This window comes from Rhea pennata, chromosome 10 (genome assembly GCF_028389875.1).
Source record: "Rhea pennata isolate bPtePen1 chromosome 10, bPtePen1.pri, whole genome shotgun sequence".
NCBI classification, from domain to species: domain Eukaryota; kingdom Metazoa; phylum Chordata; class Aves; order Rheiformes; family Rheidae; genus Rhea; species Rhea pennata.
In genome coordinates, this window is record NC_084672.1 from 7117907 (window position 1) to 7140837 (window position 22931).

Consider the following 22931-nt stretch of genomic DNA (forward strand, 5'->3'; position numbering starts at 1 on the left):
AGGCTGGGAGCATGCCAGCAGGCGAGGTCCTACCACAGGTCTGGTCTACCCTGCCGCCTGCCACAGTCATGAGGCGGCACACTGGTTGGGACAGCACGTGTACCTTGTATTTTAATAATGTCACCTCCCTGCACATCAAACTAAGCTGACAAAAACTCTCTCCTGTCTCCACCCAGGGGTTCTGTCAACTCAGTGACAGGTCAGCTGAACATTTTTCACTCTTGGAGCCTGCACGTCAACACTGGCAAAACTGCAGCACAGAGCAAGGCCCAGCATCTCTGGGGGTGCTTCTGCTGCCTGAACAGCCAAAAGGAAGATGACTTTCCTTCCCCAGTTCCCACTTCCCCTACTAAACCTCCTGGCCTGTGCCCCTTAAGAGGTGCACCACAAATACACCTAACTTATCCCTATGCCACACTTCCAGCTAGACTAGGAACCGGCCTTTCATGATTCATTTCCCACACCTCCAACTAATGGGATTAGTCTTCCTCTCCCTGATTCCTTCTGCCACTCAATTTATTCTCTCTCCTAACATTTAAAGAGGACACATTTTTACTAGATTAATTATGATGTATTTTACCATGGACCAACGCTGTATGAAACACCCCGCTGAGACACACACAGCAGCAGCTTTAAAACTGTAGTCCTCTAGTTCGTCCAAAGGTATTCTCCCTGCCAGCCCAGGGCACGAGAAATGGAGACCTGGGCAGCAGGGCATGGTCCAGACGGGCCTCTTGCACTCACACTGCACACTGGGAGAGATTAAAAATTGCTAAAACGGAGCCAAAACCATATTTCAGACTAAGGTCAAAATAAGGATTTGTTGATTTCAGGCTTAACAGAGGCCAAAGTCTAGCGTCAGCACTGAGAAATAACGAATGTCCCAGAATAGCTTTCCTGTTTCTTTAGCTCCGAGAGCCCTCTGGTTTTGAAAAGGGCAGCTGTTTTGAACTGTTCCAGAAATGCTGGAGAATCTTAGCTCACCAGGTTAGTTTTCTTATCTTCTCTCCCCTGGTAATACTGGAGGCGTTTGAACTTTCAGCAAAGATGTGAGAGAGAGCATTAATAAAAATGCTAATGTGCAAAACTTTTCTCTGCCAATAATAAACCCAAGCGTGTTCTGTGAGCACCTCTGGCACTTGACACGTGGCCCTTCTTTCACAGAACAGATGCACTTTGCCATTTCTTACTTATTCCAACCACAAATCATCCTTTTTATGGCAAAAAGATTACGTCTACCTTGTGCACGTTTATTTCTTGACTGCTTCAGAATAGCACCCGCTCTGAGTATCTCACTTCCCCTTACTAAAACCTGAGGCTGATTCATTAACTGCAAAGAGAAGGCAAGGGCCAGTACTGTTTTTAGTAAAAACTCACATGTGCTCCAGTTCCTGGAGACAGCTCTGGTCTTCTGAAATTCTTTACCACATGCAGAACTGCACTTTCACTTCCTCATCTCCTAGCCCACACCTCAAGCATTGATTAGAAATTTTCACCACCTCTGAGACTCAAGAGACTTACACAACACATCTGATGGCCTCAACGCAGTTCCAGAAGGCAACGATTTCAAATACAAATGCAACCCTGCCTGAGCTGCTGTTCTCAGAGACTCCCCAAACATCAACCATCACCACCTACACACACACAATCTTCCCTGATCAGAGCAAGTCTGTGGGCAGCACGTGGGAAGGTCTGAAACGCTGCAATCTGGGTAACTCTCACTCTGAGGCTGCGATGCCGCCTGAGCAATGCTTTTCACCAATATCGCGGCGAAGGGGGGTTATTATGGAAGAAAGTAGTTAAAGGCTCCTAGACATTGTGCTGGAAGTCCCAAAGTGCCAGTGACAAGAGCAGGCCAATGAGCCACTGATGACAGGCTTAACCCTGAAAAGTAAAAAGCACTCTTAGGCAGTGCCCAGCACCAGGAATTCCTGCCACCTTCAGCAGGCACAAGGAGTGCTCAGCACCACGCAGGATCCAGCTACGCTATTTCGTCCCCTGAGCATTTAGGTCTTCTAAAATCAAGACTTTATATCTCCTGCTCTTTGTGAGGCCCCGGCACCGTGCTCCTGACATGTCACACCCTCCACCAGACTCTGCTGCAGATTGGAGTTGCCCTACAGGGATTGGTCAGTGCTGCATTGGGGGCAAAGAGGGAAAGGGGACCAATTTTGTCAGAGATATCTTTTTTGGCTCTGCTTTACATGACGGTGGGTTTGGGTTTGTTCAAAGGATTTTTTTTTTTTGTTTTTTACAATATTTTGTGGTATAGCAAAGTTTTCACATCTCAGATTTTTTTTTTTTTTTAAACTTTATCGTACCTTAAGTAGTAGGAAATAAAGATATTGAAAAAAGAAAACAACATTTGCAAAACCACGTAATATTGTAAAACAAAAAAAGACGGGACTTACCTGAGCCCGCTACAGGGCACTGGGGTCTGCAGCGGAGGTCTGTGATGGGTGTGACATCGCCAGCACAGTACATGCTGGGGCATCGCACAGAGAGGCGGCCAGCGAGCCTGGGCTTTGCCGAACTTGAAAAGGAAAACAAAAGCTAAGTCAATGATGTGCTACGAGCCCCTTCCTAACCTGCTGCTATGCGGGACATCCAGCACAGGAGTCTGGGACGGGGTCGGGGGAGAGCTGGGTGGTGGCACGGCGGGTGACGCCAAGTTTGAAAGATAAAGCGCCGGAGCAAGGAGCCGTAAACCGGGATTCTGCTCCTGGATTTGACATGCGACTCTGACCGAGTCAGGTCCAGATTTACCAACCTGTGTGTACACAACTGTCAGACAACCAAATGTGCATTTCAGCACCGACGAACAAATAGCCGGATCTTCAGAGAGCACCACTGGGCTCCAGTTCCTCTGAAAATCAGGCTACTTCTTTTCAGATTCACTGAATCCACTGAACGCTGCACATTTTTGTGCCTACCTTTAAATGCCAAGGTGCAAAAGCCAAGCCCCTCTGTAGTTTACTTCCCCTCCTCTAATTACTCAACCTTCCTGAAAGTCTGAAGATGAAAAGTTCTATGCACAAAGCCTGTAAGATGTAAATGAAGGAAGCTACTCCCTAAATTTTCAGAAAAAAAGTTCTGGTAAATGGAGTAATTTAAAGGTTTATCTGCCCGGTTCTAACAACTGTCACATTCAACTGAAGCATAAAATACTCCCAATACTCAACCAAAGAAAAGTGACGGTTCATAAAGCTGAACACATACACAAGTGCATTTATCACCGTGATCCATTCTGGGATGGACGGCAATGACTGTTTCACTCACTGTAGTGAGGTGTTTCTCAGAAGTTTCCTTCATTCCTGGTTAGATTCATGTTGTTGTTGTTTTTTTCATTTTATATATATATATATATATATTATTTTTTTTTTTTACAGACTCGTTCTCTCCAGTAGGTGTTTCTACAGCAGAGCATGACTTGCATTAAGCCCCATTCCAGCAATCAGATCAGTGCATGCAGATCTTATAGCCCACGCAGGGTCCCACTGACTCCAGAGGTCTCAGGCCAAGAGGATCCAACTGCAGGACTGGGATCTTAATTGTGAGCTCCAACATCCATGAACCAAGCTAGAACTCAGTGTTTACAATGCGATGCAGATGACAACTACCTTTGTTCTTTTGGGTGGTTTTGTTTGTTTTTATATGTTCAGTAATCCCTCATCTTTTTTTTCTTTTTTTTTTCTTACCTCATCTTTTATATTAAATCGCGATGGTTCTTGTCTGCTTCGGTTTGACCTCCTAACCCCATAAACATCAGGATATTCTTCCCACATCTGCAAAATAAACAGACCATCAGAAGGCCTGCTTCACCCCAATTATTTCTGTCATTTTAGAGAGGTTTGATAGTGAGTTTCTGAAAAATCAATTTAGAACCATTACAGACTTTTAGTAGTGGTGACCAGTAGGTGAGCACTTAAGAAACCTGACTGAAAAGGATTATGATTATTTTGGGCTATTTGGTAATGCTTTAAAGCAGCATGTTTTATCTCAGCATTATCTTCATACTGGTTCATCTTTCTCCCGAGCTACAAAATACTTCCCAGCGCATTTAGGCTGACAGGGTATTGAAACATCCAGTCTCTGCAGGCATCAGGTTAAGTGCAGAAGTTAAGGAGGCAACAACCTGCACATGGAAAGAACGGACCCATCAACACAAAAAGGACGATCCATTGTCACCAACAGCTTTCACCCCCACCCCTTCCTTAGGGAAAGCCCCACCCAAAGAGCACAGCGACATATAGTCACTAGCAGCAACTTCAACAGTGCCAAAGCTCAGGGAAGGCTGTACCCCAGCCTGGATGGTAAAAGGACTTGGGGGGCAGAGGCAGGAGCCAGGAATCCCCTCCAGCCTATGATAAGGGGGGCAGCTGGATTTCTGATTGCCTAGAGGAAGGCAAGGGAACTCTGTTACTCTCACACTGCAGTGCAGCACTTGGAATAAAGCCTCTCCTGCAGCCTGCTCACAGCTTTAATTTGGCTCTTCTGCACCAGGGGAAGAATTCACCCTGCAGGTACTATACTGCAGCACCTAGAAGTATTTTGTCTTGATTATAGGCAGAGGCTGCTGTGCTACTTTCCTGGAACAAGCTCCTCAAACTGGCTTCAGCTGCATAGCTGGACCACCAGCACCACATAGGTAAAGTCTGGACCAGTCCCTTCTTGCAATATCCTGTGGACACATGGCACCTCGAACATCACTGCCCCATTGATGCCTCCTGCCACCCCATGCACCGTGTACCCCGGCGAGGCAAGGCAGCGTGGCTGCCAGTTCTTCTCCTGAATGCACTGATGCGAATGCGGTTTGGCAGTGCAGTACACGCAGACATGCAGAGCCGGTTACTGGGAACAGTTGTGCTCTGACAGCCATGTTTGCTGTAACCAGGCCTATAATAGTTTAACACAAAAACATGCATCTGTTCTCTCTGGATGAACACAGGAAAAGAGAAGGAAAAGGAGGAAACAAAAACTGATGACCCAAAGGATATGAAGGCAGAGCTGTGCTGGTGGCATAGGACATCAGCAGCTCTACAGGGTAAACATGAACTACTAATACACCTCTTGGACATCCACACTGACAATCCCTCTGCTTCGCCCCTCAGGGGAGTTTATCCTCTAAAGACTTCTAAACCTATCCATTCTCCTTCTGCTTCCCCCTCCCTCCAGTCTCCAAGCGTCTCTGCAAACCACAGGCAGCAAATCAAAACACACTGCCAGATATAGCAGTGACTTGAAGTTGACAGCATGATGAATGCAAGGCTGCAGTCTATGTTCTTCTGCTACCTTTAAAGGTGTAATGAGGTAACATTACAATGGGCAGGCTCCTGAAGCATGTATCTGTTGGGCATGCGAGTACAGAGAAGAGGGGAAAAAAAAAAAAAAAAAAGAGCTTGTTTATTCCACACCCCAGAGAAAACAAACCTAAAGTCCTAATGAAGAATTTTTTTTTTTCATCTTTTAAATAGCATGGGTTTTGGATGAGGGACTGACTCCCCTGATAAATATGCATAGCACCTAACACAAATTAACCTCATCTTTTTGGGTGCATTTGGACAAAAATATAAACAACAATTTAACAATTAATTGCATTGGTTATTCAAGGAGAACAGGTATCAACATGCCTAAGTGGTTAAACCTCGTTAAGGGAAACACCTAGTAACAGGCAAATTAAGGGAGAGAGAAGCTTTCTTATTAGAGGGTGTGCTGACCTTTCCATGTTTTGTTCATGCTGATTTATCATCCTGTGTATAGATGTACTCCCTTCCAGGATAATTTTAATCTTTGTTGTCAGGGACGTGCTTTTAGAAGCTCACGGAGGAAGAGACGACTTCCTTCAGTCCCCACTTACTGACAATAAAACAGAAATTTGAATGTTGCATTACCACAACTCCCTACCACAGCATCCTTCCTTGCTGGCCTGAACATGGGAGATGTGGCATGACCTGAGCAGGCAGCCTGCAGATTTATATGGGGGAGAACTACGCTTGCTAGTAACAAAATCCTTCACTTTTGCCTTGCAGGTATCTGGGGAACCTAGGCTTAAACCACTGCCTTCTCAGTCTTAACATGCATAGCAACTTTCTCAAAAAAAAAAAAAAAAAAAAAACAAACTCATAATCAAGCTGCAATCCACAGCTGAGAAGACCAGGATCATTAACATCACAAACAAAACATAACTGACCTAACTTGATCTTTTCCCCTTCATCTAAATTCAGTTCACCACGCTCCTATCTCCAAACAGGCATTTGGACTCTTCTTTCTCACTCTGCACTGCATTAATCAAGTGCCTCCATTCCTCAAGCAAAGCAGGTAACTACAGCTCAACTTCTGCTCTGGGAGGTGCAATGCCAAACATAAGGACATAAGGACACCACAAACATTTGAGAACTACAGTCCTTTTTCCTCCCATAACAATATGAAGAGGGCAAACCAAGCTATGTGGGAGAGGCCTGCTAAAGGGTGACTAGGCAAAAAAGCCACACAACTAAGATATCTTAGATATATAAATAGACAACTGCTCTAGATATTACTAATGAAAGTTTTCTTTTTTTTTTTTTTTTTTTTTTGAGGGGTGAAAGAACAGGTAGTGATAGAAACAAACCAAACTGACTTGATTCCTACACATGCGTTTTCTTGGTTATATTCCATGAGGAAGCTTTACTACTCCTAAGAGAGAGGACAGACAGAAGAGACAAGTGGAAAGATGGAGGGAGAGGGAACAGGTGAAATGAATGACAAGGCCATTTACAGGTGACAGAGAGGCACCTGCCTATCACTTGCACCAGTCAGCCTCATCACTTCCCATCCAGCACCTGAAGGGATGTCAGGTCAGCAAACACACATGAGCTCCTGCTCACAGAAGTCACCCCAGCAGGGCACTGCACACAAGGACCAAAGGGCCAAGGAGCAACTTGGGGAAGCCAAAGCAGGAGGCTCTTGGTCCACGTGCATTCACAAGGCCAGCAAAACGGAAAACTCAAATGGTTTTGTTAACATTTTTTCTTCTTCCGTTAATCTGCCTTTTCTGGTGGGCAGAGGGGTAAGTAGCACACAGCTACGCACAGCGGCCAGGGGCAGTACCTTTTTAACATCTGCTATCCTTTCCTTCTTAGAGGCCGGTTTTTCTTTGGTTTCAGGAGGGGTCTGCTGGGATTTGGAACCCGTTGATTCACTTTCGGATTCAGACTGACTTTCGGAGGACTCCGAGCTGCTGTTTGACTCGCTGCCCTGCTCGCTGCCCTGCTCACTTTCAGACTGGCTCGCAGAGTCCGAGCCAGAGGCTTCTTCAGATGCCGAGTGACTGATGGTAGAGAGAGAAGAGATTACATTTTAACTGTACTGCTGTAACTGTACAGCTTCGACATATGCAGCGAGAAACCTGAGTCTCACCCAAGCTGCAACGGTAGGTTTGGGCTAACCTACGTGGAAGCGTTAACCACACGGCCCAATGCGGGTACCCTGCGCAACCGCATCGAAGCAGATGCGATTCCTTCCCAGGACAGGACAAGCGTTTAACATGCAGGAGAGAGCAGAGGCTCCAGACCTGCATCTCCTGCTCATCAACCAAACAAAACCAGGGCTGGCACCATAAAGAACAGCACCAACAGCACCACCAGCACGGGACCTCCTGGGAGGAGCCGTCTTGCTCAGCGCAAGAAAGAGCAAGGTCCATGGTGGGTGGAGTGCCCAGGGACTCTCCCCTTCGCGGTAAAGGCTCTGGTCCAGGCCATCCACTACCTGGAGAGTGCTACAGCCTGGAAATCCAACATCCCATTTCAAAAAGAAACCAGCATCAAATACCATATGCATAATAGTACATATTGGTAAATTTAACAGTTCTTATAAAAAGAGCCAATTCAGCAGCAGAACAGCAGAAACAGGCTTGTACAGGTAGCCAGCCGAGGGAGTTTGTTTGAAGGATTACACTAATGCTGTGAAGATCGCATTTCTTAGTGTGCAATAACAGGAGCTGAACATCATAGAGGTATATTTTTCTTATTTTTGATGTTTGGCATATTTACATTAAAATAGGTTAAACACACAAAATATTTACATACTCAAAATGCAAGCTTCTCTGCAAAAGCAAACAAAAAACAGGAGGCCAAGCTGGTTTTGAACTTAACTATTCTCTTAGGTGGCCAGAATACTCGTTACCTTTGACCAGCTTCTCCAATAGAATATACTTCTTTTCCATTTAAAGTCCAATCAAAATGGAAAACTCATTAAAACATACAACCTGCATGCTAGTAAGGAAAGCAGAAGGTTGCATTACAAATCCCACTGTGTCACAAACTAAGGAGTGCAGCAATGAGACTGTAAACATCTTGAACAAGGAGCATTTCTTTTCAAGCAAGATCTTGATCTCCAGCTAGATACTTTCGTATTATCTTCCAAATACATCATCATGAAAAGAAGAGTCAGAAAAACTTCAGAGGTAAAGCAGATTTTTAATATTTTGCCTTTTACACAGGAGCAACAAAATGCAAAAGGCTCTACTCAGATTCACACGTCAAAAAAAAAAACACAAAGTAAAAACATGAATATAATTACATGAAAGAAAAAAGCAGAAATCAATGTATGTAATGTAGGCATCTCTGACACAGTCAAGTAGTATTTGTAAATACACCCACCTGTGAATAGGACTAATGTACAGCATGGGATGAAATATTCTACTCCCAGATAAAAATTCTTGAACTCTTTTAAAATCTGAAAGGGCTTTCCTATGGAAGTAAACACCCCGGGAGGGGACACCTCAGTCGAGCCGGTCCCTGCCTTCCCGCAGGGCCGCGGGAGCTCTCGGCTGCGCTTTCCCACGGAGCGGGCAGAGGGCAGCAGCCGAGCGCGGGAGCCTGATCCAGAAATCCCTCAGCGCGGGGCAGGCAGCCAAGCTCCCAGCCGCCATTTCACAGCAATTTCTTCCACCATCTTACAGCTTCATTACTGTGGAGGCTGCTGCTGTGTTTGGTTGCAAGTCCTGAAGTGGAAGAACTTTGTATTTGCATAGAAGGGGAAAATACCCGAGAGTTAAAATTTCAAAACCCGAAGCAACAGAAGCGATGCCTTTTCAGTAGCGATGCCTCTTCAGTAAAGGGTTGAGGATGAGTTGTCACTGCTGCTTGCTGTTCTTCATTGTCCCAGTTTGTTTTCAAAAGACACAGAGGTATCATATTGCTCTCTCCTAGCAGAGCTGGAAAATCAAGTCAAACTTGATTGACCTTCCAGGCCTTCTGGTACCTGGTGTTTGTCCACCCTTATCCCTACAAACCAAAGGCACAGTCCAGTGCCCAGCACCGAAGCCCATCACTCCAAACACCTCACATCCTCCCGCAGGCTTTTGCTTCCTGTCCATTTTTTTTTTTTTTTAATCATTGGAGCTCCCATTCCTTGTACTTGTCCACTAAAACCCTTCGCAGACTTGCTCTCTACTTGCTATCAGTTTTGCTCTGCCACCTGCCAGCATCAGCCACGTTTCTTCTCTCTCATCCACCTCTCCCCTAGTCTTTCCTGATGTTTCATCATCAAATATATCCATGAGCCTGCTGGCATTTGCTCTCAAACTGCAACTCAACCACATTATTTTGCAACAGTCTACTTAAAGTAAGTGCTGAAACTTCTTTGTTGGGGCATTTTCAAACTTCTATGTTTTTTTCAAGAAAACTGATGGATTTTTATTAGGCAACACTGCCGCAACAGTCAAGAAAACTATACTTCCATAGCTCTTGGGAACCCCATTTCCATGGGAAGCAGGACAGTTTCCACACCATCCCATGGAGGCTCCCATAAGCCACCCGGCCTTCCCACTGAACATCAGGATGAGGGCCTGACCTTCACAGAAGTATGAGAACCAAAGACATCCAACTTTCTACTGTCATGATCCAAAGTGGCAACATCAGGTTTTGGTTGAAATAAATTGGCATCTGATGCTCCAAAAGCTGAAGTTCTCCACCAGGGACACACAAAATAAGAAAATAATTTTTCTTCAAGCAGATTTATTAGCAATAGCTGGAAGAAATTGTAACAACACAGGCTAGACTGAGGCCAGACAGTATTGGCAGTTATTTGTTTAAAGGCTGAACATTAATTATTGGTCTCCTCCCACTCTGGAGCTCTTTATTTCTCACAGCCCTAAGCTGTATTACAGTCATTCTACACAAAAATATCCATTTATCATATTTATTATTTACAGCGTATCTGGGTACCACCATTACTCTTTTTCCTAGACATGAATTATGTCATCTGAAAATAGGATGATTTCTCTAGTGACAGATCATGTACAGGTACATATGCACTTGCCCTGTTACAGAAGGAAATAGATAGAAAATGGTATGTCCTTTTGAAGGTTGCTACAAATAATTCATTTTGTTAAAACCTTAGAAATCCTGTTACCAAGGAAAAAAAAGAGCATGTGTTTGTCTTCAATTCTATATTGAAACACAGAATGAAAACAATTAAAAAGCACAATTCCACAGAAGGTCCCTTCTAAATATCACTGACACAATCAGGAAGTCTTTCTACCTGCCAGTAAGGTAGAAAGGATTAGCAACGTTACAGGTCAAATCAATCCTTACAGTTGTATGTCATCAGAGGTTTAATCCCTTTCTAAGCCTATTTTTGGAAAATGCCCTGCTTTAATGACCCTAAATTAATATCCAAAGACAACCTACTTTCAACTAAGCTTTAAACTAGTGTGTCTCAAAATCACGTTCGATGAACCCACAGCACCCTCCAGATTCAGTAGCGAAAAACAGCTATGGACACCAGCAAGACTACAGTTGGACCTTGAATAACTCCCTTACTAATGTGAGAAATTCCTATAAAAATTCAGATCCACTAAGACTCAGCAAAACACGTTCCCATTGCTTCTAAGTACTTCAGGCTGTAATTCCGTTTTAATTAAGAAGCAGCTCCTGACTTGAGGAAAAAAAAAATTACCAAGGAAACGCTCCTTCCAAGAAATAGCTAGCTGAATGGCAGTGATAAGACCCTTTACAATCAGGCATCTAATTTTACAAGGCAATTACAGCATGCCTGAAGCCTCCTGCATTACCACTTAATATTTCACATCTGAGGAGTACGATTTCATTTTATAAGGGATCTTCCATGCTAGCATTAACAAAACATTTTTAAAAGCTCTTAACAAGCAAGCATAAACAATAGTTACGTTTTCAGAACACACCAGAGAAGGAGTCCCTCAGAAAACAACCAGAAATATGTTTCTGGAATTAAGAGCTGACAAAGGAATGGCTCTTACTGAGAGCATTCTGCTTGAAACTCTACAGGTCTGAGTTTTCATGGCCAGATCTTGATTTCAGCCAGTGGAATAAGCGAGTATTAATGGCCCAAGATCTTCCTACAAGCCAAGCCCAATTTAGCTTTGAAAATTGTTACTAATGCACCACACCACCATTTTGAATCCAAACAGGAATGCTCTGCTGGGCTTTGCAACCTTAGTTTGAACTCCCCGTCGATGGAATAACCCCTAGGGCAGACTCAGAATGGTCTTTGGTGTAGACTGAGCGCCAGACACTATCCAAAACCATGTTTACTGTTCTCCTCAGGCAAATACTTAATCTTTATCCATGGCAGACAAAGCTTCAGATATCCTGCAGAAAACTGATGCCCAGCTGTCCAACTGCATCTCAGCTTGCTGCCACCAAAAGGTAAAAAGCAGGTACCTGGCAGGCACCCAGGCCTGCTCTCATCCATCCTGCGTTCACTATTCATCTTCTCAGCACACAGCTTCTGCTGGCCCCAGCATTCACTGGGCTCCTCCACAAGCCACTAACTTACCAATGCATCAGCAGAAGAGGCCAGAAAAACTGCAGAAGAGTTTTCTACTGGCTTAATGAGTTAAAGTAGAGCCAGGCTCAGACCACAGCAATGGAAGTTTGGCAGAACAGAAGAGCTGCAGAGGAAAAGGGGGAGATGAGACTTCCATTTCCGCGCAGCAGCCAGCCAGTAGCCCAGCCTGGCCACCTGAGGTCCTTGGCACCAGGAAAATCTGCTGTCACTGTGAGGGTCAAAAAACCTGCTGCAGATTAAGGAGCCTTTCCTACTGTGTGACAACCTTTGGCAGAAGTACAGGGCTACCTGCTACCTGCAATAACATTTTAAAATTGCAGGTAAATCCACCAGATTTATTACTCATAATTACAATTTTGTTATTGACCAAGAGTGCAGCAGTGGGCAGCTGAGTTGATACTGTCTGAAGTGAGCAGGACACTTTGTTTTATATGGACATAAATGTTTCAGACCAGATATATCTGCCAGATGCAGCTCTACCAGTGAAAGAAGTTTCTCATCCGCCACAGCTCTCCAGCAAGCGCTACCAGCCTCACTCGTCTGCCAGCAGCACCATTCGTGGAAGTCACCCTGGATTTACTTCAAAGCAAAGATAGCTAAGCCAGTGCAGACCACCAATTCAAAACTATTCAGACGTATGTTCCCAAAGTGACCTACATATGAACTGTCCTGCAAGTAAAGGGGCAGCGAGGAAGCAGAGTTTGCTAACCCAGTGACCCAGCTGGACCTCATGCAGCTTTAACATCTCATTTGAAGCAAATCTGGTGGATCTGTAAGAGCTGTGTTCCCTATTGTTACATACAAATACATACGCAAGGTCTGTATTTACTGAAAACAAACAAGTATCATCAGTTAACGCTGACGCATGCAGCTGAGACATACAGCAGCTCCAAACCAAGAAAACCTCAATGTCTAAACTAAACAAACTGAGGGGAACAGCAGACTGATTCTGACTACAGATCATTTGAAGAAAAAGCAGCAATACAGAGACAACAGAAATGAGAACTTCATGGGAGCTTCTGAACTTGTGTGAGAGCTAAGTGAATGGTACAAACCGTGATAATGAAGACAATTTCATCCCCCCCTTTCTACTTTATTCTGAAAGCCTATTAAAAAGAGTAATTGCTGCTCGCCAGTCTCCTGAGGCAAATATTTTCTTGGTGGTAATAGTTGAGAAGGCTAAGTTAATGATAGAGCTTCCCCCAGCTTATTTCCTGTAGGCAAAATGGAAATGGAGGAAAGAGGGAGGGAGAAAAAAAAAAGTTCCTGCTCTTCTACCTAGCAACACCCTTACACTTCACACATTTCCAGCTCTGCATCAATAACCTGGTTCAAAATAGGAATTTAAGAAACTGAAACACGCTAGATACTGACAAACTCCTTATGCAGTTTAGAAGCAAGTCTCAAACTCTGAACATGCGCATTGCACACCCGCAGTTTGGCCAACTGCGGACTGGCTGACAAGGAGCACAAATGGTCCCCAGGACTACAAGGTCCCTCCTACCAGATACCCAACATGCCCTTCAAAGGACAGCAACTAAAAGGGTGAGGCAGAGGTAGAAAAATAATTCCCCAACCTCATTTTCTGTGATAAGTAGCTTTTTTCCCCTGGAATCAGCAAATAGAGAGTTACCATGGAGAATGGACACGTTTTCCATTAAGACTGCAAACTTTGCTTGCAAATTGTGTGTGTTAATTACATTTATACAGCAATAAAAACAGGAGGGCCATGGTGCTACTGTAACAACGAAGGGATTAGGCACTCAGCAGGTATCCTATCTAAATAGCCATCTGAATTGGTTTGTGCCAGTTTCAAGTCAACCTCAAAGGACTGGTAGGGGAGGAGGTGAAGAGAAATTTTCACGGATATTCTGGCCAACACCACTACTCTCTCCAGCACAGAATTCCTGAATTCCGAAGGCATAGCAATTCCTGAGCACATAGTGAGCTAAATATATCCTTCATCGCTCTGCTCCAGCTTCCTGTAAAGCACACTGGACTATCTTGAATGACAAGCATTTTCCAAGTTTTTTTTTCCCACTACAAAGACACCACACTCCACTTGCATAATAAAGTGAACCTAGCAGTTCATTCAGGATTGGGAGAGTGGTCTCTCTCACCCTCTGATCTTTGAGCCAGAGGCTGAAAATGCCTAGGATGTTCAGCAGGAGAAGAAAAAAAAAATCCAGCATAGTTACAAAAGGAGCCAAAGCCTGTCTGCTTGATTAAGGAGTGCCACTGAGAAGCTCCGAAGGCAGCATCCTTCCCTTTCCCTCCTAGTGAAAGGAGGGTACAATTGCAGTTCTCCGGACTTTGAAGAGGACACATCTCTCCCCCCCAGGAATGCGGCCACATGTTACAATGCTTTACGTTCACCAGCCGCTCCAGGACGACTCAGGCTTGCTCCTGGTGCTGTTCCCACTCGGGCAGCACCCACTGCTGAAAACATCCTAGTAACTGCACAAAGAAAGGAGCATGTCCATACTTCGGAGCAGAATAGCAACACACATTTCCGTAAGGCTGAGATAACAGGGCAGGGATTAATTCACCACGTCCCTTATCCATCCGAACTACAGCCTCTGCTTTGTCTCGTGGGAGGACAGCCAGGCTAGAGCTCAATGGCCAGCACAAAGGCAACTCTGTACAGTCAGCACCAGATTTTTTTGTAAAGAACAAGTAGATGCTTCAGGAGGAGGCCGGATTGCGCTCATGAGCTAGGTTTAAATTAGTACAGAAAGTTTTTCCCCCCTTATAAGATTTGCAAACTTCCTTTGAGAGTTAATGGTTTAATTAAAAGAAATGCAGTGACACGGAAATTTGGGATCTACAATTATTAACAAAATATAAAGATATAGAAATTCCTTCCTGCTTCCAAACTGCCTTAAGTTCAGAAGGGAACTAGACCTGACCAGAGGATTTCATGCTCAGTGACTGTTAAAACAAGTTTTTAAATAATAGATCTAAGATTGATCATTAAGCCTTCATTCTACAGATACCCATTACATTCAGATTTCTACAACTGGCATCAGCTCTGTATTTCCTCCCCAGGAAAGAGCCTAGATGTTTTCTGTAATTAATATATTAGCAATTACACTAAGCAATCTATACCTAGCAAAAAAACCTGTGAGAAACCCAAATAATTACAGCGCAATATTCCTTAAGGAGCTAGGTGTGCTGGAATGAGCATATTCTTCACATTGCAACAGACCTGTTTACAGCTGGGGTAAAGGTTCATGAGCAATGAAGTGTTCAGTATTACTGCTGTGAAGTATTCAGCACTTGGCAAAATACTTCACAGAAGCCCTGCCAAGCTGAAACCCCATGTGAGAAGTTACCAGCACAATACCAGAAAGGAATCAGACCTTTTTTTTTTTTTTTTTTTTTTTTTGGGGGGGGGGGGGGGGGAGACGACACTTAGAAGCGAAGACCAGAAGAACACACAAGCTATAATGGATGATCTCACCCCACAGGCAAGTCATATATTCAAAATTATAATTTAGCAGCAGCACTGCACAGGCAGTGATGTAATAAAAGCTACTGCACATTTGGTAAGACTCAGCCACGTTTTGCTGTTTATGGATCCTCAAGACACTCCCGGCTCCAAGAAAATGAGACTTTAACAACACGACAGACTTACAAAAGCTTCACTACAAGTCACTAAGACATCAGTTTACTGAGCTGACACCAAAAAAAGACTAAAGGATGCTTTAGAGAATTTAAAGACAGTCTTTACAAGTACACCACTACCTGTGGCAAAAGTATCATGAAATGGCATTTCAGCATATATCTTTTAATAAAAACATAGCAAAAGAGCCTAAGACAGACATCATGTCAGTAAGACAGCACATTCTTAGCTAGAAGGCTGCTTATACCTAATTATGTCCCTAATCCAGGCTATTCCCCCCTCGCCCAGCTGCCATTCTGGTTATATTTATTTTCCTTGAAGGAAAAAAATAATACAGCAGAGAACCTTCATCCCTTATTTCCACCTTTTTGAGCTGGATTTCAGCTACTGGCAACAGGAGATGTGGAGTGTTCCTTGATCTCCAAAACCAACAACCTAATTTAACAGTGCACTTCCTATCAGGCCTGCTTTGCCTGCAAAGTGGAACACTAACATACAGTGGGTGTTACACATCTCCAGGAGATGCAACAACAGCCTAGGCTACCATATCCTTCCAGAGTACATTTGCTTTAGCTGTCTTGAGATCAAAAGAAGGCAATGGCATCAGGAGCCTCAGTTCAGACACTGTAAGCCAGCTATCAATCCCAGGTGCTTAATCATATGGCTAGTCACACTGCATCTGCTATTGGTACCCTAATCGGCTCCTTAAAACTAGGAGTAATAGGCCTGTATAAAGTCAGACATGCTGCTGCAAAAATCCCTCCTAAGCAGACTCACAATTTAGTAACCTGTTAACCATATGAATAGCTTTCACAAAGTAGGAGAGGAACACGGAAGTAACAGGGTAAGGACCCTTTTTTCCCCCCTACACTGACCTTGCAAGATCAGTATTTAGCATCCAGTACCTTCCTTCCCTCCCTCCAAGCATTCTGAAAGTCCACTTCAATTTGAAGTTAACAGTAGAGATGTTTGCTTTAATGAAAATTCTTGCACCTATACGGTTATTCTGGACCAAACGCTAAAAAACACACTGCTCCAACAACACATATATGAGGCTCAGTGTCCTCCCACGTGCTGTGCCCTACATACTGCTAAAATCAGCTGGGATATGACCTCTGTCTCACTGCAACATGAAATTCTCTTCCTGAACTGTGGGAGGATTTGGCTTCAGCTCATATAGGAAATGGGGAAAGGCTCCGATAAGGACAGCTGTTGCTCTCACTGTACAGCAGGTGAAACAGCAACCCAACAGAAAGCGGAACGCCAGCTCTAATCTACACTCTTGGCCATGGCAAACTGTCTTGGCTGAAGGCAGTAATAAATTTAGGCAAGAGTGGTGTGGGGGTATGTGTGCATGCATGTGTACAGAGTACAATATCCACCCAAAGTATACTTTGTCACCGCAATAAACAGAATTGCCTAGGTGAGTTCCTCATTCCCATTTTCCCATTTTTACTCAGCAAAACAGTCATGCATTTAGAAAAAATAAAGAATTTGATTAGCATAAAATTTAAAAGATATAATCCAGCAGAAGTTAAAAAAAAATCTCATCAAATCTAGCTTCTTGAAGTTGGTTAGCTCCCCTCCCCCCTTCACTCGCTCTTTTTCTTTGTAGTATTGTATATATTGCATACATTTCTGGCAGCAATTGCAGAACAGGAAACAGAAGTTTGAAGTCTCAGAATTGTGTTTGTAATTAGACACGACATTTCCTTAGGAAGGGTAATGTAAAACAGCAGTAGCAAAGCAAAACAAGAACAGTCTGTTTTGTGCTCCATATAGATGACATTGCGATTCACTGATTTCCTTGCACGTTCTTTGTGCTGCGCTGATCAAGAATTTTCCCCTTCCAAGAAAGGCCTCATGACAACCAAATGGTTAAAACTTAAAGGCGGGGGGGGGAGGGGAGCCCTCGTTAAAGATGCCGCTGGTGTAAATGAAACTGCAAAATGTAGTATGTGCATAATAGCCACAACACCTAAAAAGGAAAAAAGGAAAAAAAAAAAAAAAAAAAAAAGCAAAGCAGATGGCCAGTTTGGAGGATGAAAAGGTGAAGTCAGTGGCTAGAGACATTTTAATAATCATGGTCCACACTTCCGTTCAGCTCAAAATCAGCTGTGAAAAGAATGAAGCATTTTCCACTGAAGGAGTGGGTTTGACTGACTGAATGATGCTGAAAACCACAGCGGCGTAAGAAGGACCAGGCGTCGCAGGAACACTAGGATACTTGGCGGTTTCTTAGGAAGTTAAAATAATAACAAAGCTTTCTCCAGGCGGGGCAGGGGTGAGGGGGGGAAAAAAAAGTACTAAAAATAGCCCCCATCGCTTGCGAGTTGCCGCTTCGCTTCTGCAAGCAGCCATCACTCTAAGGGGAGGAAGAAAAAAAGAAAAAAAAAACACACTAAAAATAAGGAGAAAACCGGTGACACCCCAGAGCGGCGCAGGACCCGAGCGAGCGGCGGCTGCGCGGCGGCGGCCGCGCGCGCGCGCTGACGTCACGCGCAGGCAGGGCCGAGCCGGCGCCGGCGGCCGCGCGGGCCAATCGCCGGCGCCGCCGCGGCGCGGTGCCCTTTGAACCCGCCAGCAGCAGCTTCCTGCTGCGTTCGGAGCGCGCCCAGTGCAATGCAGTGCGTCTGTCAGCTATGCGGCACAAAGGAACAGCCATTTTGTGACTGCACTGGACCCGCACCAAAATGCCAGGCGCTGCGGCGCTTCTCCCCTCCTTTCCGGGGGAGATAGCTGCTTTCCGAGCCCTGCCAGCAGCCAAGGGAGATGCCCTCTGCGTTCACCGGCAGCCGGGGGCGGCGGGTTTTGTTTTAACGCCGCCGTCTGCCCCCCTGCACACCGGCGCGAAACCCTCTTTGGCGTGTAGCAACACCTCCATAAAATGGCTGCCACATAAAACGAGCGCGCTCCGCTCTGCGACGGCTGCAGCACTCGCTGCAGAGCCGCCTGGCAGCCTGCAGCGGCTGCCCGCAGACACAACGCCGCTTCAGACCTCATACCTCCGGCTCCCTTAGCAGAAAACCGCCCGAAATCTGCTCCATCAGCACTATTTTCCCCAAAAGCTGTTTTAGTTCTGCAGAGGCTGAGCACCAGCTGTAAACACAGCCATCTGCCCAGCTCTGCACCTCTCCAACAGACTTGGGAGTCATAGGAGAGCAACTGCAACCAATGACCCTCAATGGATCCCAGTAGCAATTACATCAATGTGTCTACCTCGTGTTACCTACTACCCTGTGCGAAAGCTCTACTCCTGGGCTTACAGAAGCATTACCTTAACCTGCATTTCAAGCACTTCTGAGGTTTACACACAGGTTGGGTTGCATTAAGAATGTATTAAATGCTCTTTGTAACATCTGCCTTTTAAAAATGCAACAGTGAAGATGCTAGAAAACACACCAGGATTTTTCATTTAATGAAAGTCTCATACACTGGTGGTGGTTATTAGTAACATCTCAACTTCTCTTCTAGGTGGCAGTTACTTAAAATTAGCCAGTGTTAAGTTTGTGAAGACTCACTGCTATGGACACCACCACTATAGCAAAGGAGAGGCGTTGCTGTTGCTATGAAAAGGCCATAAGAATGTGTAACCCTCCAAACTTACTGTAAAGAGTTAAGATGATTTCCCCTCCAAGAGTGTCTGTTTCAAGAGACTTCTCAAAAGTGTTTTGTTTATTCAACACGTGGGGATTTTTTTTTCCCCTTTCTTAGGCCTAGAAATGTAAGAATCACAATTCCAAGTACATTCCCCCAGTGTACTTGTGTACCATACAGATATGGTATTCTTTCAGCTTTAACACATTTTCCACTCCTGTAATTTCTGCTTCCCCAGTTCAGATAAATGGCACCACTCATATGTACCTTATCCACCTATTTCCATCACTCAAGCCTCCAATCAAAGATTATGTAACATAACTTCACATATTTACACATATTCTGAGCTAGTCCCACAACTGTGGAGAAAACCGGCCAGAAGCACGTTATGCGCAGACATCAAGGCACTTCAGGGCTACAGCAAAGCAGACTGGTGGCTTTACTTCCTAGAAATCATTTCCCCTACAACTTAAAAGTCAACCTCAGGAAGTAAAGCACATTTTACGACATTCAGCTGACTCACAACTCAGAAATAAGCTCGACAGGGCTCACTTGTAAGTATCCTGTGTTCAATTGTTCCCACACTTCAGGTGAGTGGACATTACCCACAGTAAGTTTATTTTGAGGAAAAAATCGTGAAGGAAGGAGAAAGGGTAACATTTCACCTCACAACAGGTGTTACACATAAGTGATCATGCTAAATGCAATCTTTCAATGAAAACACATGTGAGACTATGCAAATAATACCCTCAGGACAGAAAAATCAAAAGGCCTTTTTGTGGCAGTACTGCTAGATGTCTCCAATTTCATCTCATATTTAGCATAATGTTTTAACACCAATAAACTACCTTAATTCAGATTTCCTTAACAAATTGTACCTCGTTGCTTTTTGCTGATAAACCACATTTAAAAGCAGCATAAAGACTTAAATAAGCTGAAGAACATTGAATGAAAAGGTTTTGACTTTTTTTTCCAATTATTTAAGATGCACTACTTCTGTAATATAAAACTAGCAAGGTCTGAAAGTTTGATGCATTCTTAAACTGCATTATTATACAAGCTCTATGTAGGTGCTGTATATAATGTTTCAACAGTCCTTGGAGCTAATTTAGACAATGAACATTTCACATTAAACAAACTTACCCACATCCACTCTAAGATTTTAAATTTGATTACAGTTTGAGTATACCCAGAATAACATACAAGTTTTAGAAGGTTCCAGTGATTTGATAGTTTTTTTTTAATATACATATTCCCATAGTATTTAAAGTCTGTATGTTTAAGAAAGGTTAATATTCATGGACATCAAGAATACTATTCAAACATCTGAAAACCTTACATACTGCACATCTGATACAGACAGTTCAGAATTTTTTATTCATATTGCTTAGAAATAATTCAAGAAAAACATCAGAGAAAAAGAAACAGGCTATGATTTAATTAAAATTAACAGAATGAGAAACTATGTTTACAAACTATAAAACAATAATGCATATTTTAGATTTGCAATTTTTGTATAAACCAATTCATTAAATACAAAACAAGCAATTTAGTAGTTATACTTCTGTATGCCTAACAAACATAAGCATTTCCAGTATTTCATACTTTCCCTAAATCAAGGTTAAGTTTATAAAAATCTGTAAAGAATCTCTTTACTTGACAAAAGTAAACAAAAAACATTCTGAGCAAAAATGTATTAAACAAGCAGGCAAAGCATGTCAAGTCTCTTGTTGGCAATCCCAGATTGTATTTTATAATATGAAATACTATCATCAGCTGGGAAAAGTCTGGTTAAATTGTATCAAAATATTCTAAAATACCGAAACAGTATCAAAGTTCTACAAGCCCAAATAAAATTTGAAGTATGGGGTATCAGACAGACAGGCACTTTCCAGTTTATATTTTAAAATGAGCTTTTTTTCATTCATGTAACTTTTTCTTGTGTCTATTTACTATAATTTACTACTACACCAGGCTTCTGTATGGCCCTCAGTTAAAGTTTAGACTTCTGAGATTCTTCAAAGAAAAACTTGCCTTGTATGTAAAATGGTGCAATGCAGCAATGGCTAAACCGACAAGGTCATTTTTCACAGCACAAAAAACCTAAAAATTGAAATTCAAAAGCTGGAAAAACATAATACGGAGAAAAGGGCTCTCCCAAATAAAGGTACATTACCTTTTGACTATGACATGGGCCCTTAAGTCACAACACAACTTTCAGAAATTGCTACCAAAAAAATTAGGGTGTGGCATGCTAACAATCTCAAGGTCATTCCTTAAAAAGGAAGCAAAATCAGTAAAATGTTTTGTATTAAGCACTGACAGTAACCCAAGGCTGTCAAAGTAAACAGGGTATTCACAGGTTTTACAAAAAAAAAAGAAGAAAGTTGATAGATCATACCTCGATGCATTGCTGTGGACTGAACCCTCCTCTCCTTGGCTTTTGTCCTTATTTCTCATCATCTTTTTATTCTTAAATATTAAGAGGGGGCCAGGGGTGTCTGTTTGCTTTGAAGTCCTGTGCCCAGGTATTTACTGTCAAAAGTTGAAAGAAAGGTAAGGTCCCAGTTCGTTTCACTGGCTTTCATTATCAGGAACAAAGTCCTGACGCTGCAACGATATTGTTGTAACAATACACAACACTGATCAACACGGCAAAACGGAGATTTGAAACAAATAATCGTTTTTAAAAGAAAAATCGGAGAATAAACACGGTAGAGGAGCATCCTGCAAACTTTCCCAAAGTAACACTGGATGCAAATAATCTCTGTATCTTATTGCGTCATCCCAATACAGCTCGAGTCGGTCGAAAATCAAAGTATTCAAAACGGCAGAAATCTAAAAAATATTAATATTAATTGCCCACCTACCTGATCCATGCACCGCCGCCAGGACCAAGTCGATATTAGTTGCGGGTAGTGGAAAAACATTAGATCCAAAATATTTAGACTCAGAATGATAAAATACTAATTTCAGATAATGAAAAAAATATATATATTCTAATCCCAAAAATATGCTGCCGATAAAGCAAAAGAAGCGATAATTAGTACAAAAATGTCCGGGGGAAAAAGCTCATTAGGAGAGCGCACAAAAATGGAGGTACGCCATGGCTTCTAAGCTGGAAAAACAACGACCTGGGCTCTCTCCACGGCTTCTTCTTTCCAGCAAGGCACGAAAAGGGAGCCCTCAAAAGCTGCTTTTCTGCCCGAAAAAGGTCCGCTCAGCCCCCGATCAGTGCCTAGGAGAGGCAAGGGGCTGTGGGGGCCCCCTGAGGCTGCCCGAAAGTTAGGGAAAGTTGCGTAAAGTGTTGGGGAAGGCACGGAGCTGAGCGCGCTCTCTCTAAGGCACAGCCGCCATCTAGAGCTCCTTCCCAGCTCTGAGCTCTGCCTTTGATTGACACTCTCTACATTTACCCCACAACTCAGGTGATGTACCATAGACCCACCCCTTCATTTCTACCAAAAAAAAGAGATAGCCTCCACCTAAAGGGTGCCTGCTACCCCCCACAGCCCTGACTTCTTCCAACTACCCCAGCTGAGGGGGCACCTTAACCCCATGTGGCTCAGGCACCCTTTTGAAACCGAAAAGAAATGCAATTTGCTCTTTTTGTTTTAAAGATTTGCTAAATATTTCAAGGCTTGGGCTAAAATTACTTCCTCCCTGGACAGGAAGTGGTGCTGTTACAAGCCATTTTGAAAGAATGGAAGTGGAGCTAATCGCCATCCAGTCAGTAACAACCCACCTTGGGTGTCAACCCCACCCAAGGGGGAGCTTTGTTCCCCCCCCTCCTTCAAGTGATAGTATCACCAGACAACAGCTCTTCCATTTGACACCCAATACTTACACCTAAAGCTTGAAACAAGAGCATCACACACACTGAAGAAAAACCCATGCTTGC

The 22931-nt window shown here is 43.6% G+C and overlaps 1 protein-coding gene across 7 annotated transcripts in view; it reads right to left on the minus strand.

Moving 5' to 3' along the window:
• Positions 1-22803, minus strand: part of CHD2 (chromodomain helicase DNA binding protein 2) — a 61677-nt gene extending 38874 nt beyond the window's left edge. For 4 of the 7 annotated variants that reach the window (XM_062584130.1, XM_062584127.1, XM_062584134.1 and 1 more), the window contains exons 1-4: positions 21904-22803; positions 21435-21568; positions 7090-7309; positions 3699-3785 (exon numbers count right to left, since the gene is read on the minus strand). In XM_062584130.1, the coding sequence (XP_062440114.1) occupies positions 3699-3785; positions 7090-7309; positions 21435-21496 (369 nt within the window). In that variant the 5' untranslated portion in view covers positions 21497-21568; positions 21904-22803. Of the gene's footprint in view, positions 1-2411; positions 2534-3698; positions 3786-7089; positions 7310-21434; positions 21569-21903 lie in introns of those variants that run through there. The other 3 variants (XM_062584129.1, XM_062584131.1, XM_062584132.1) reach the window with 3 other exon arrangements.
• Positions 22804-22931: the final 128 nt, after the last annotated feature.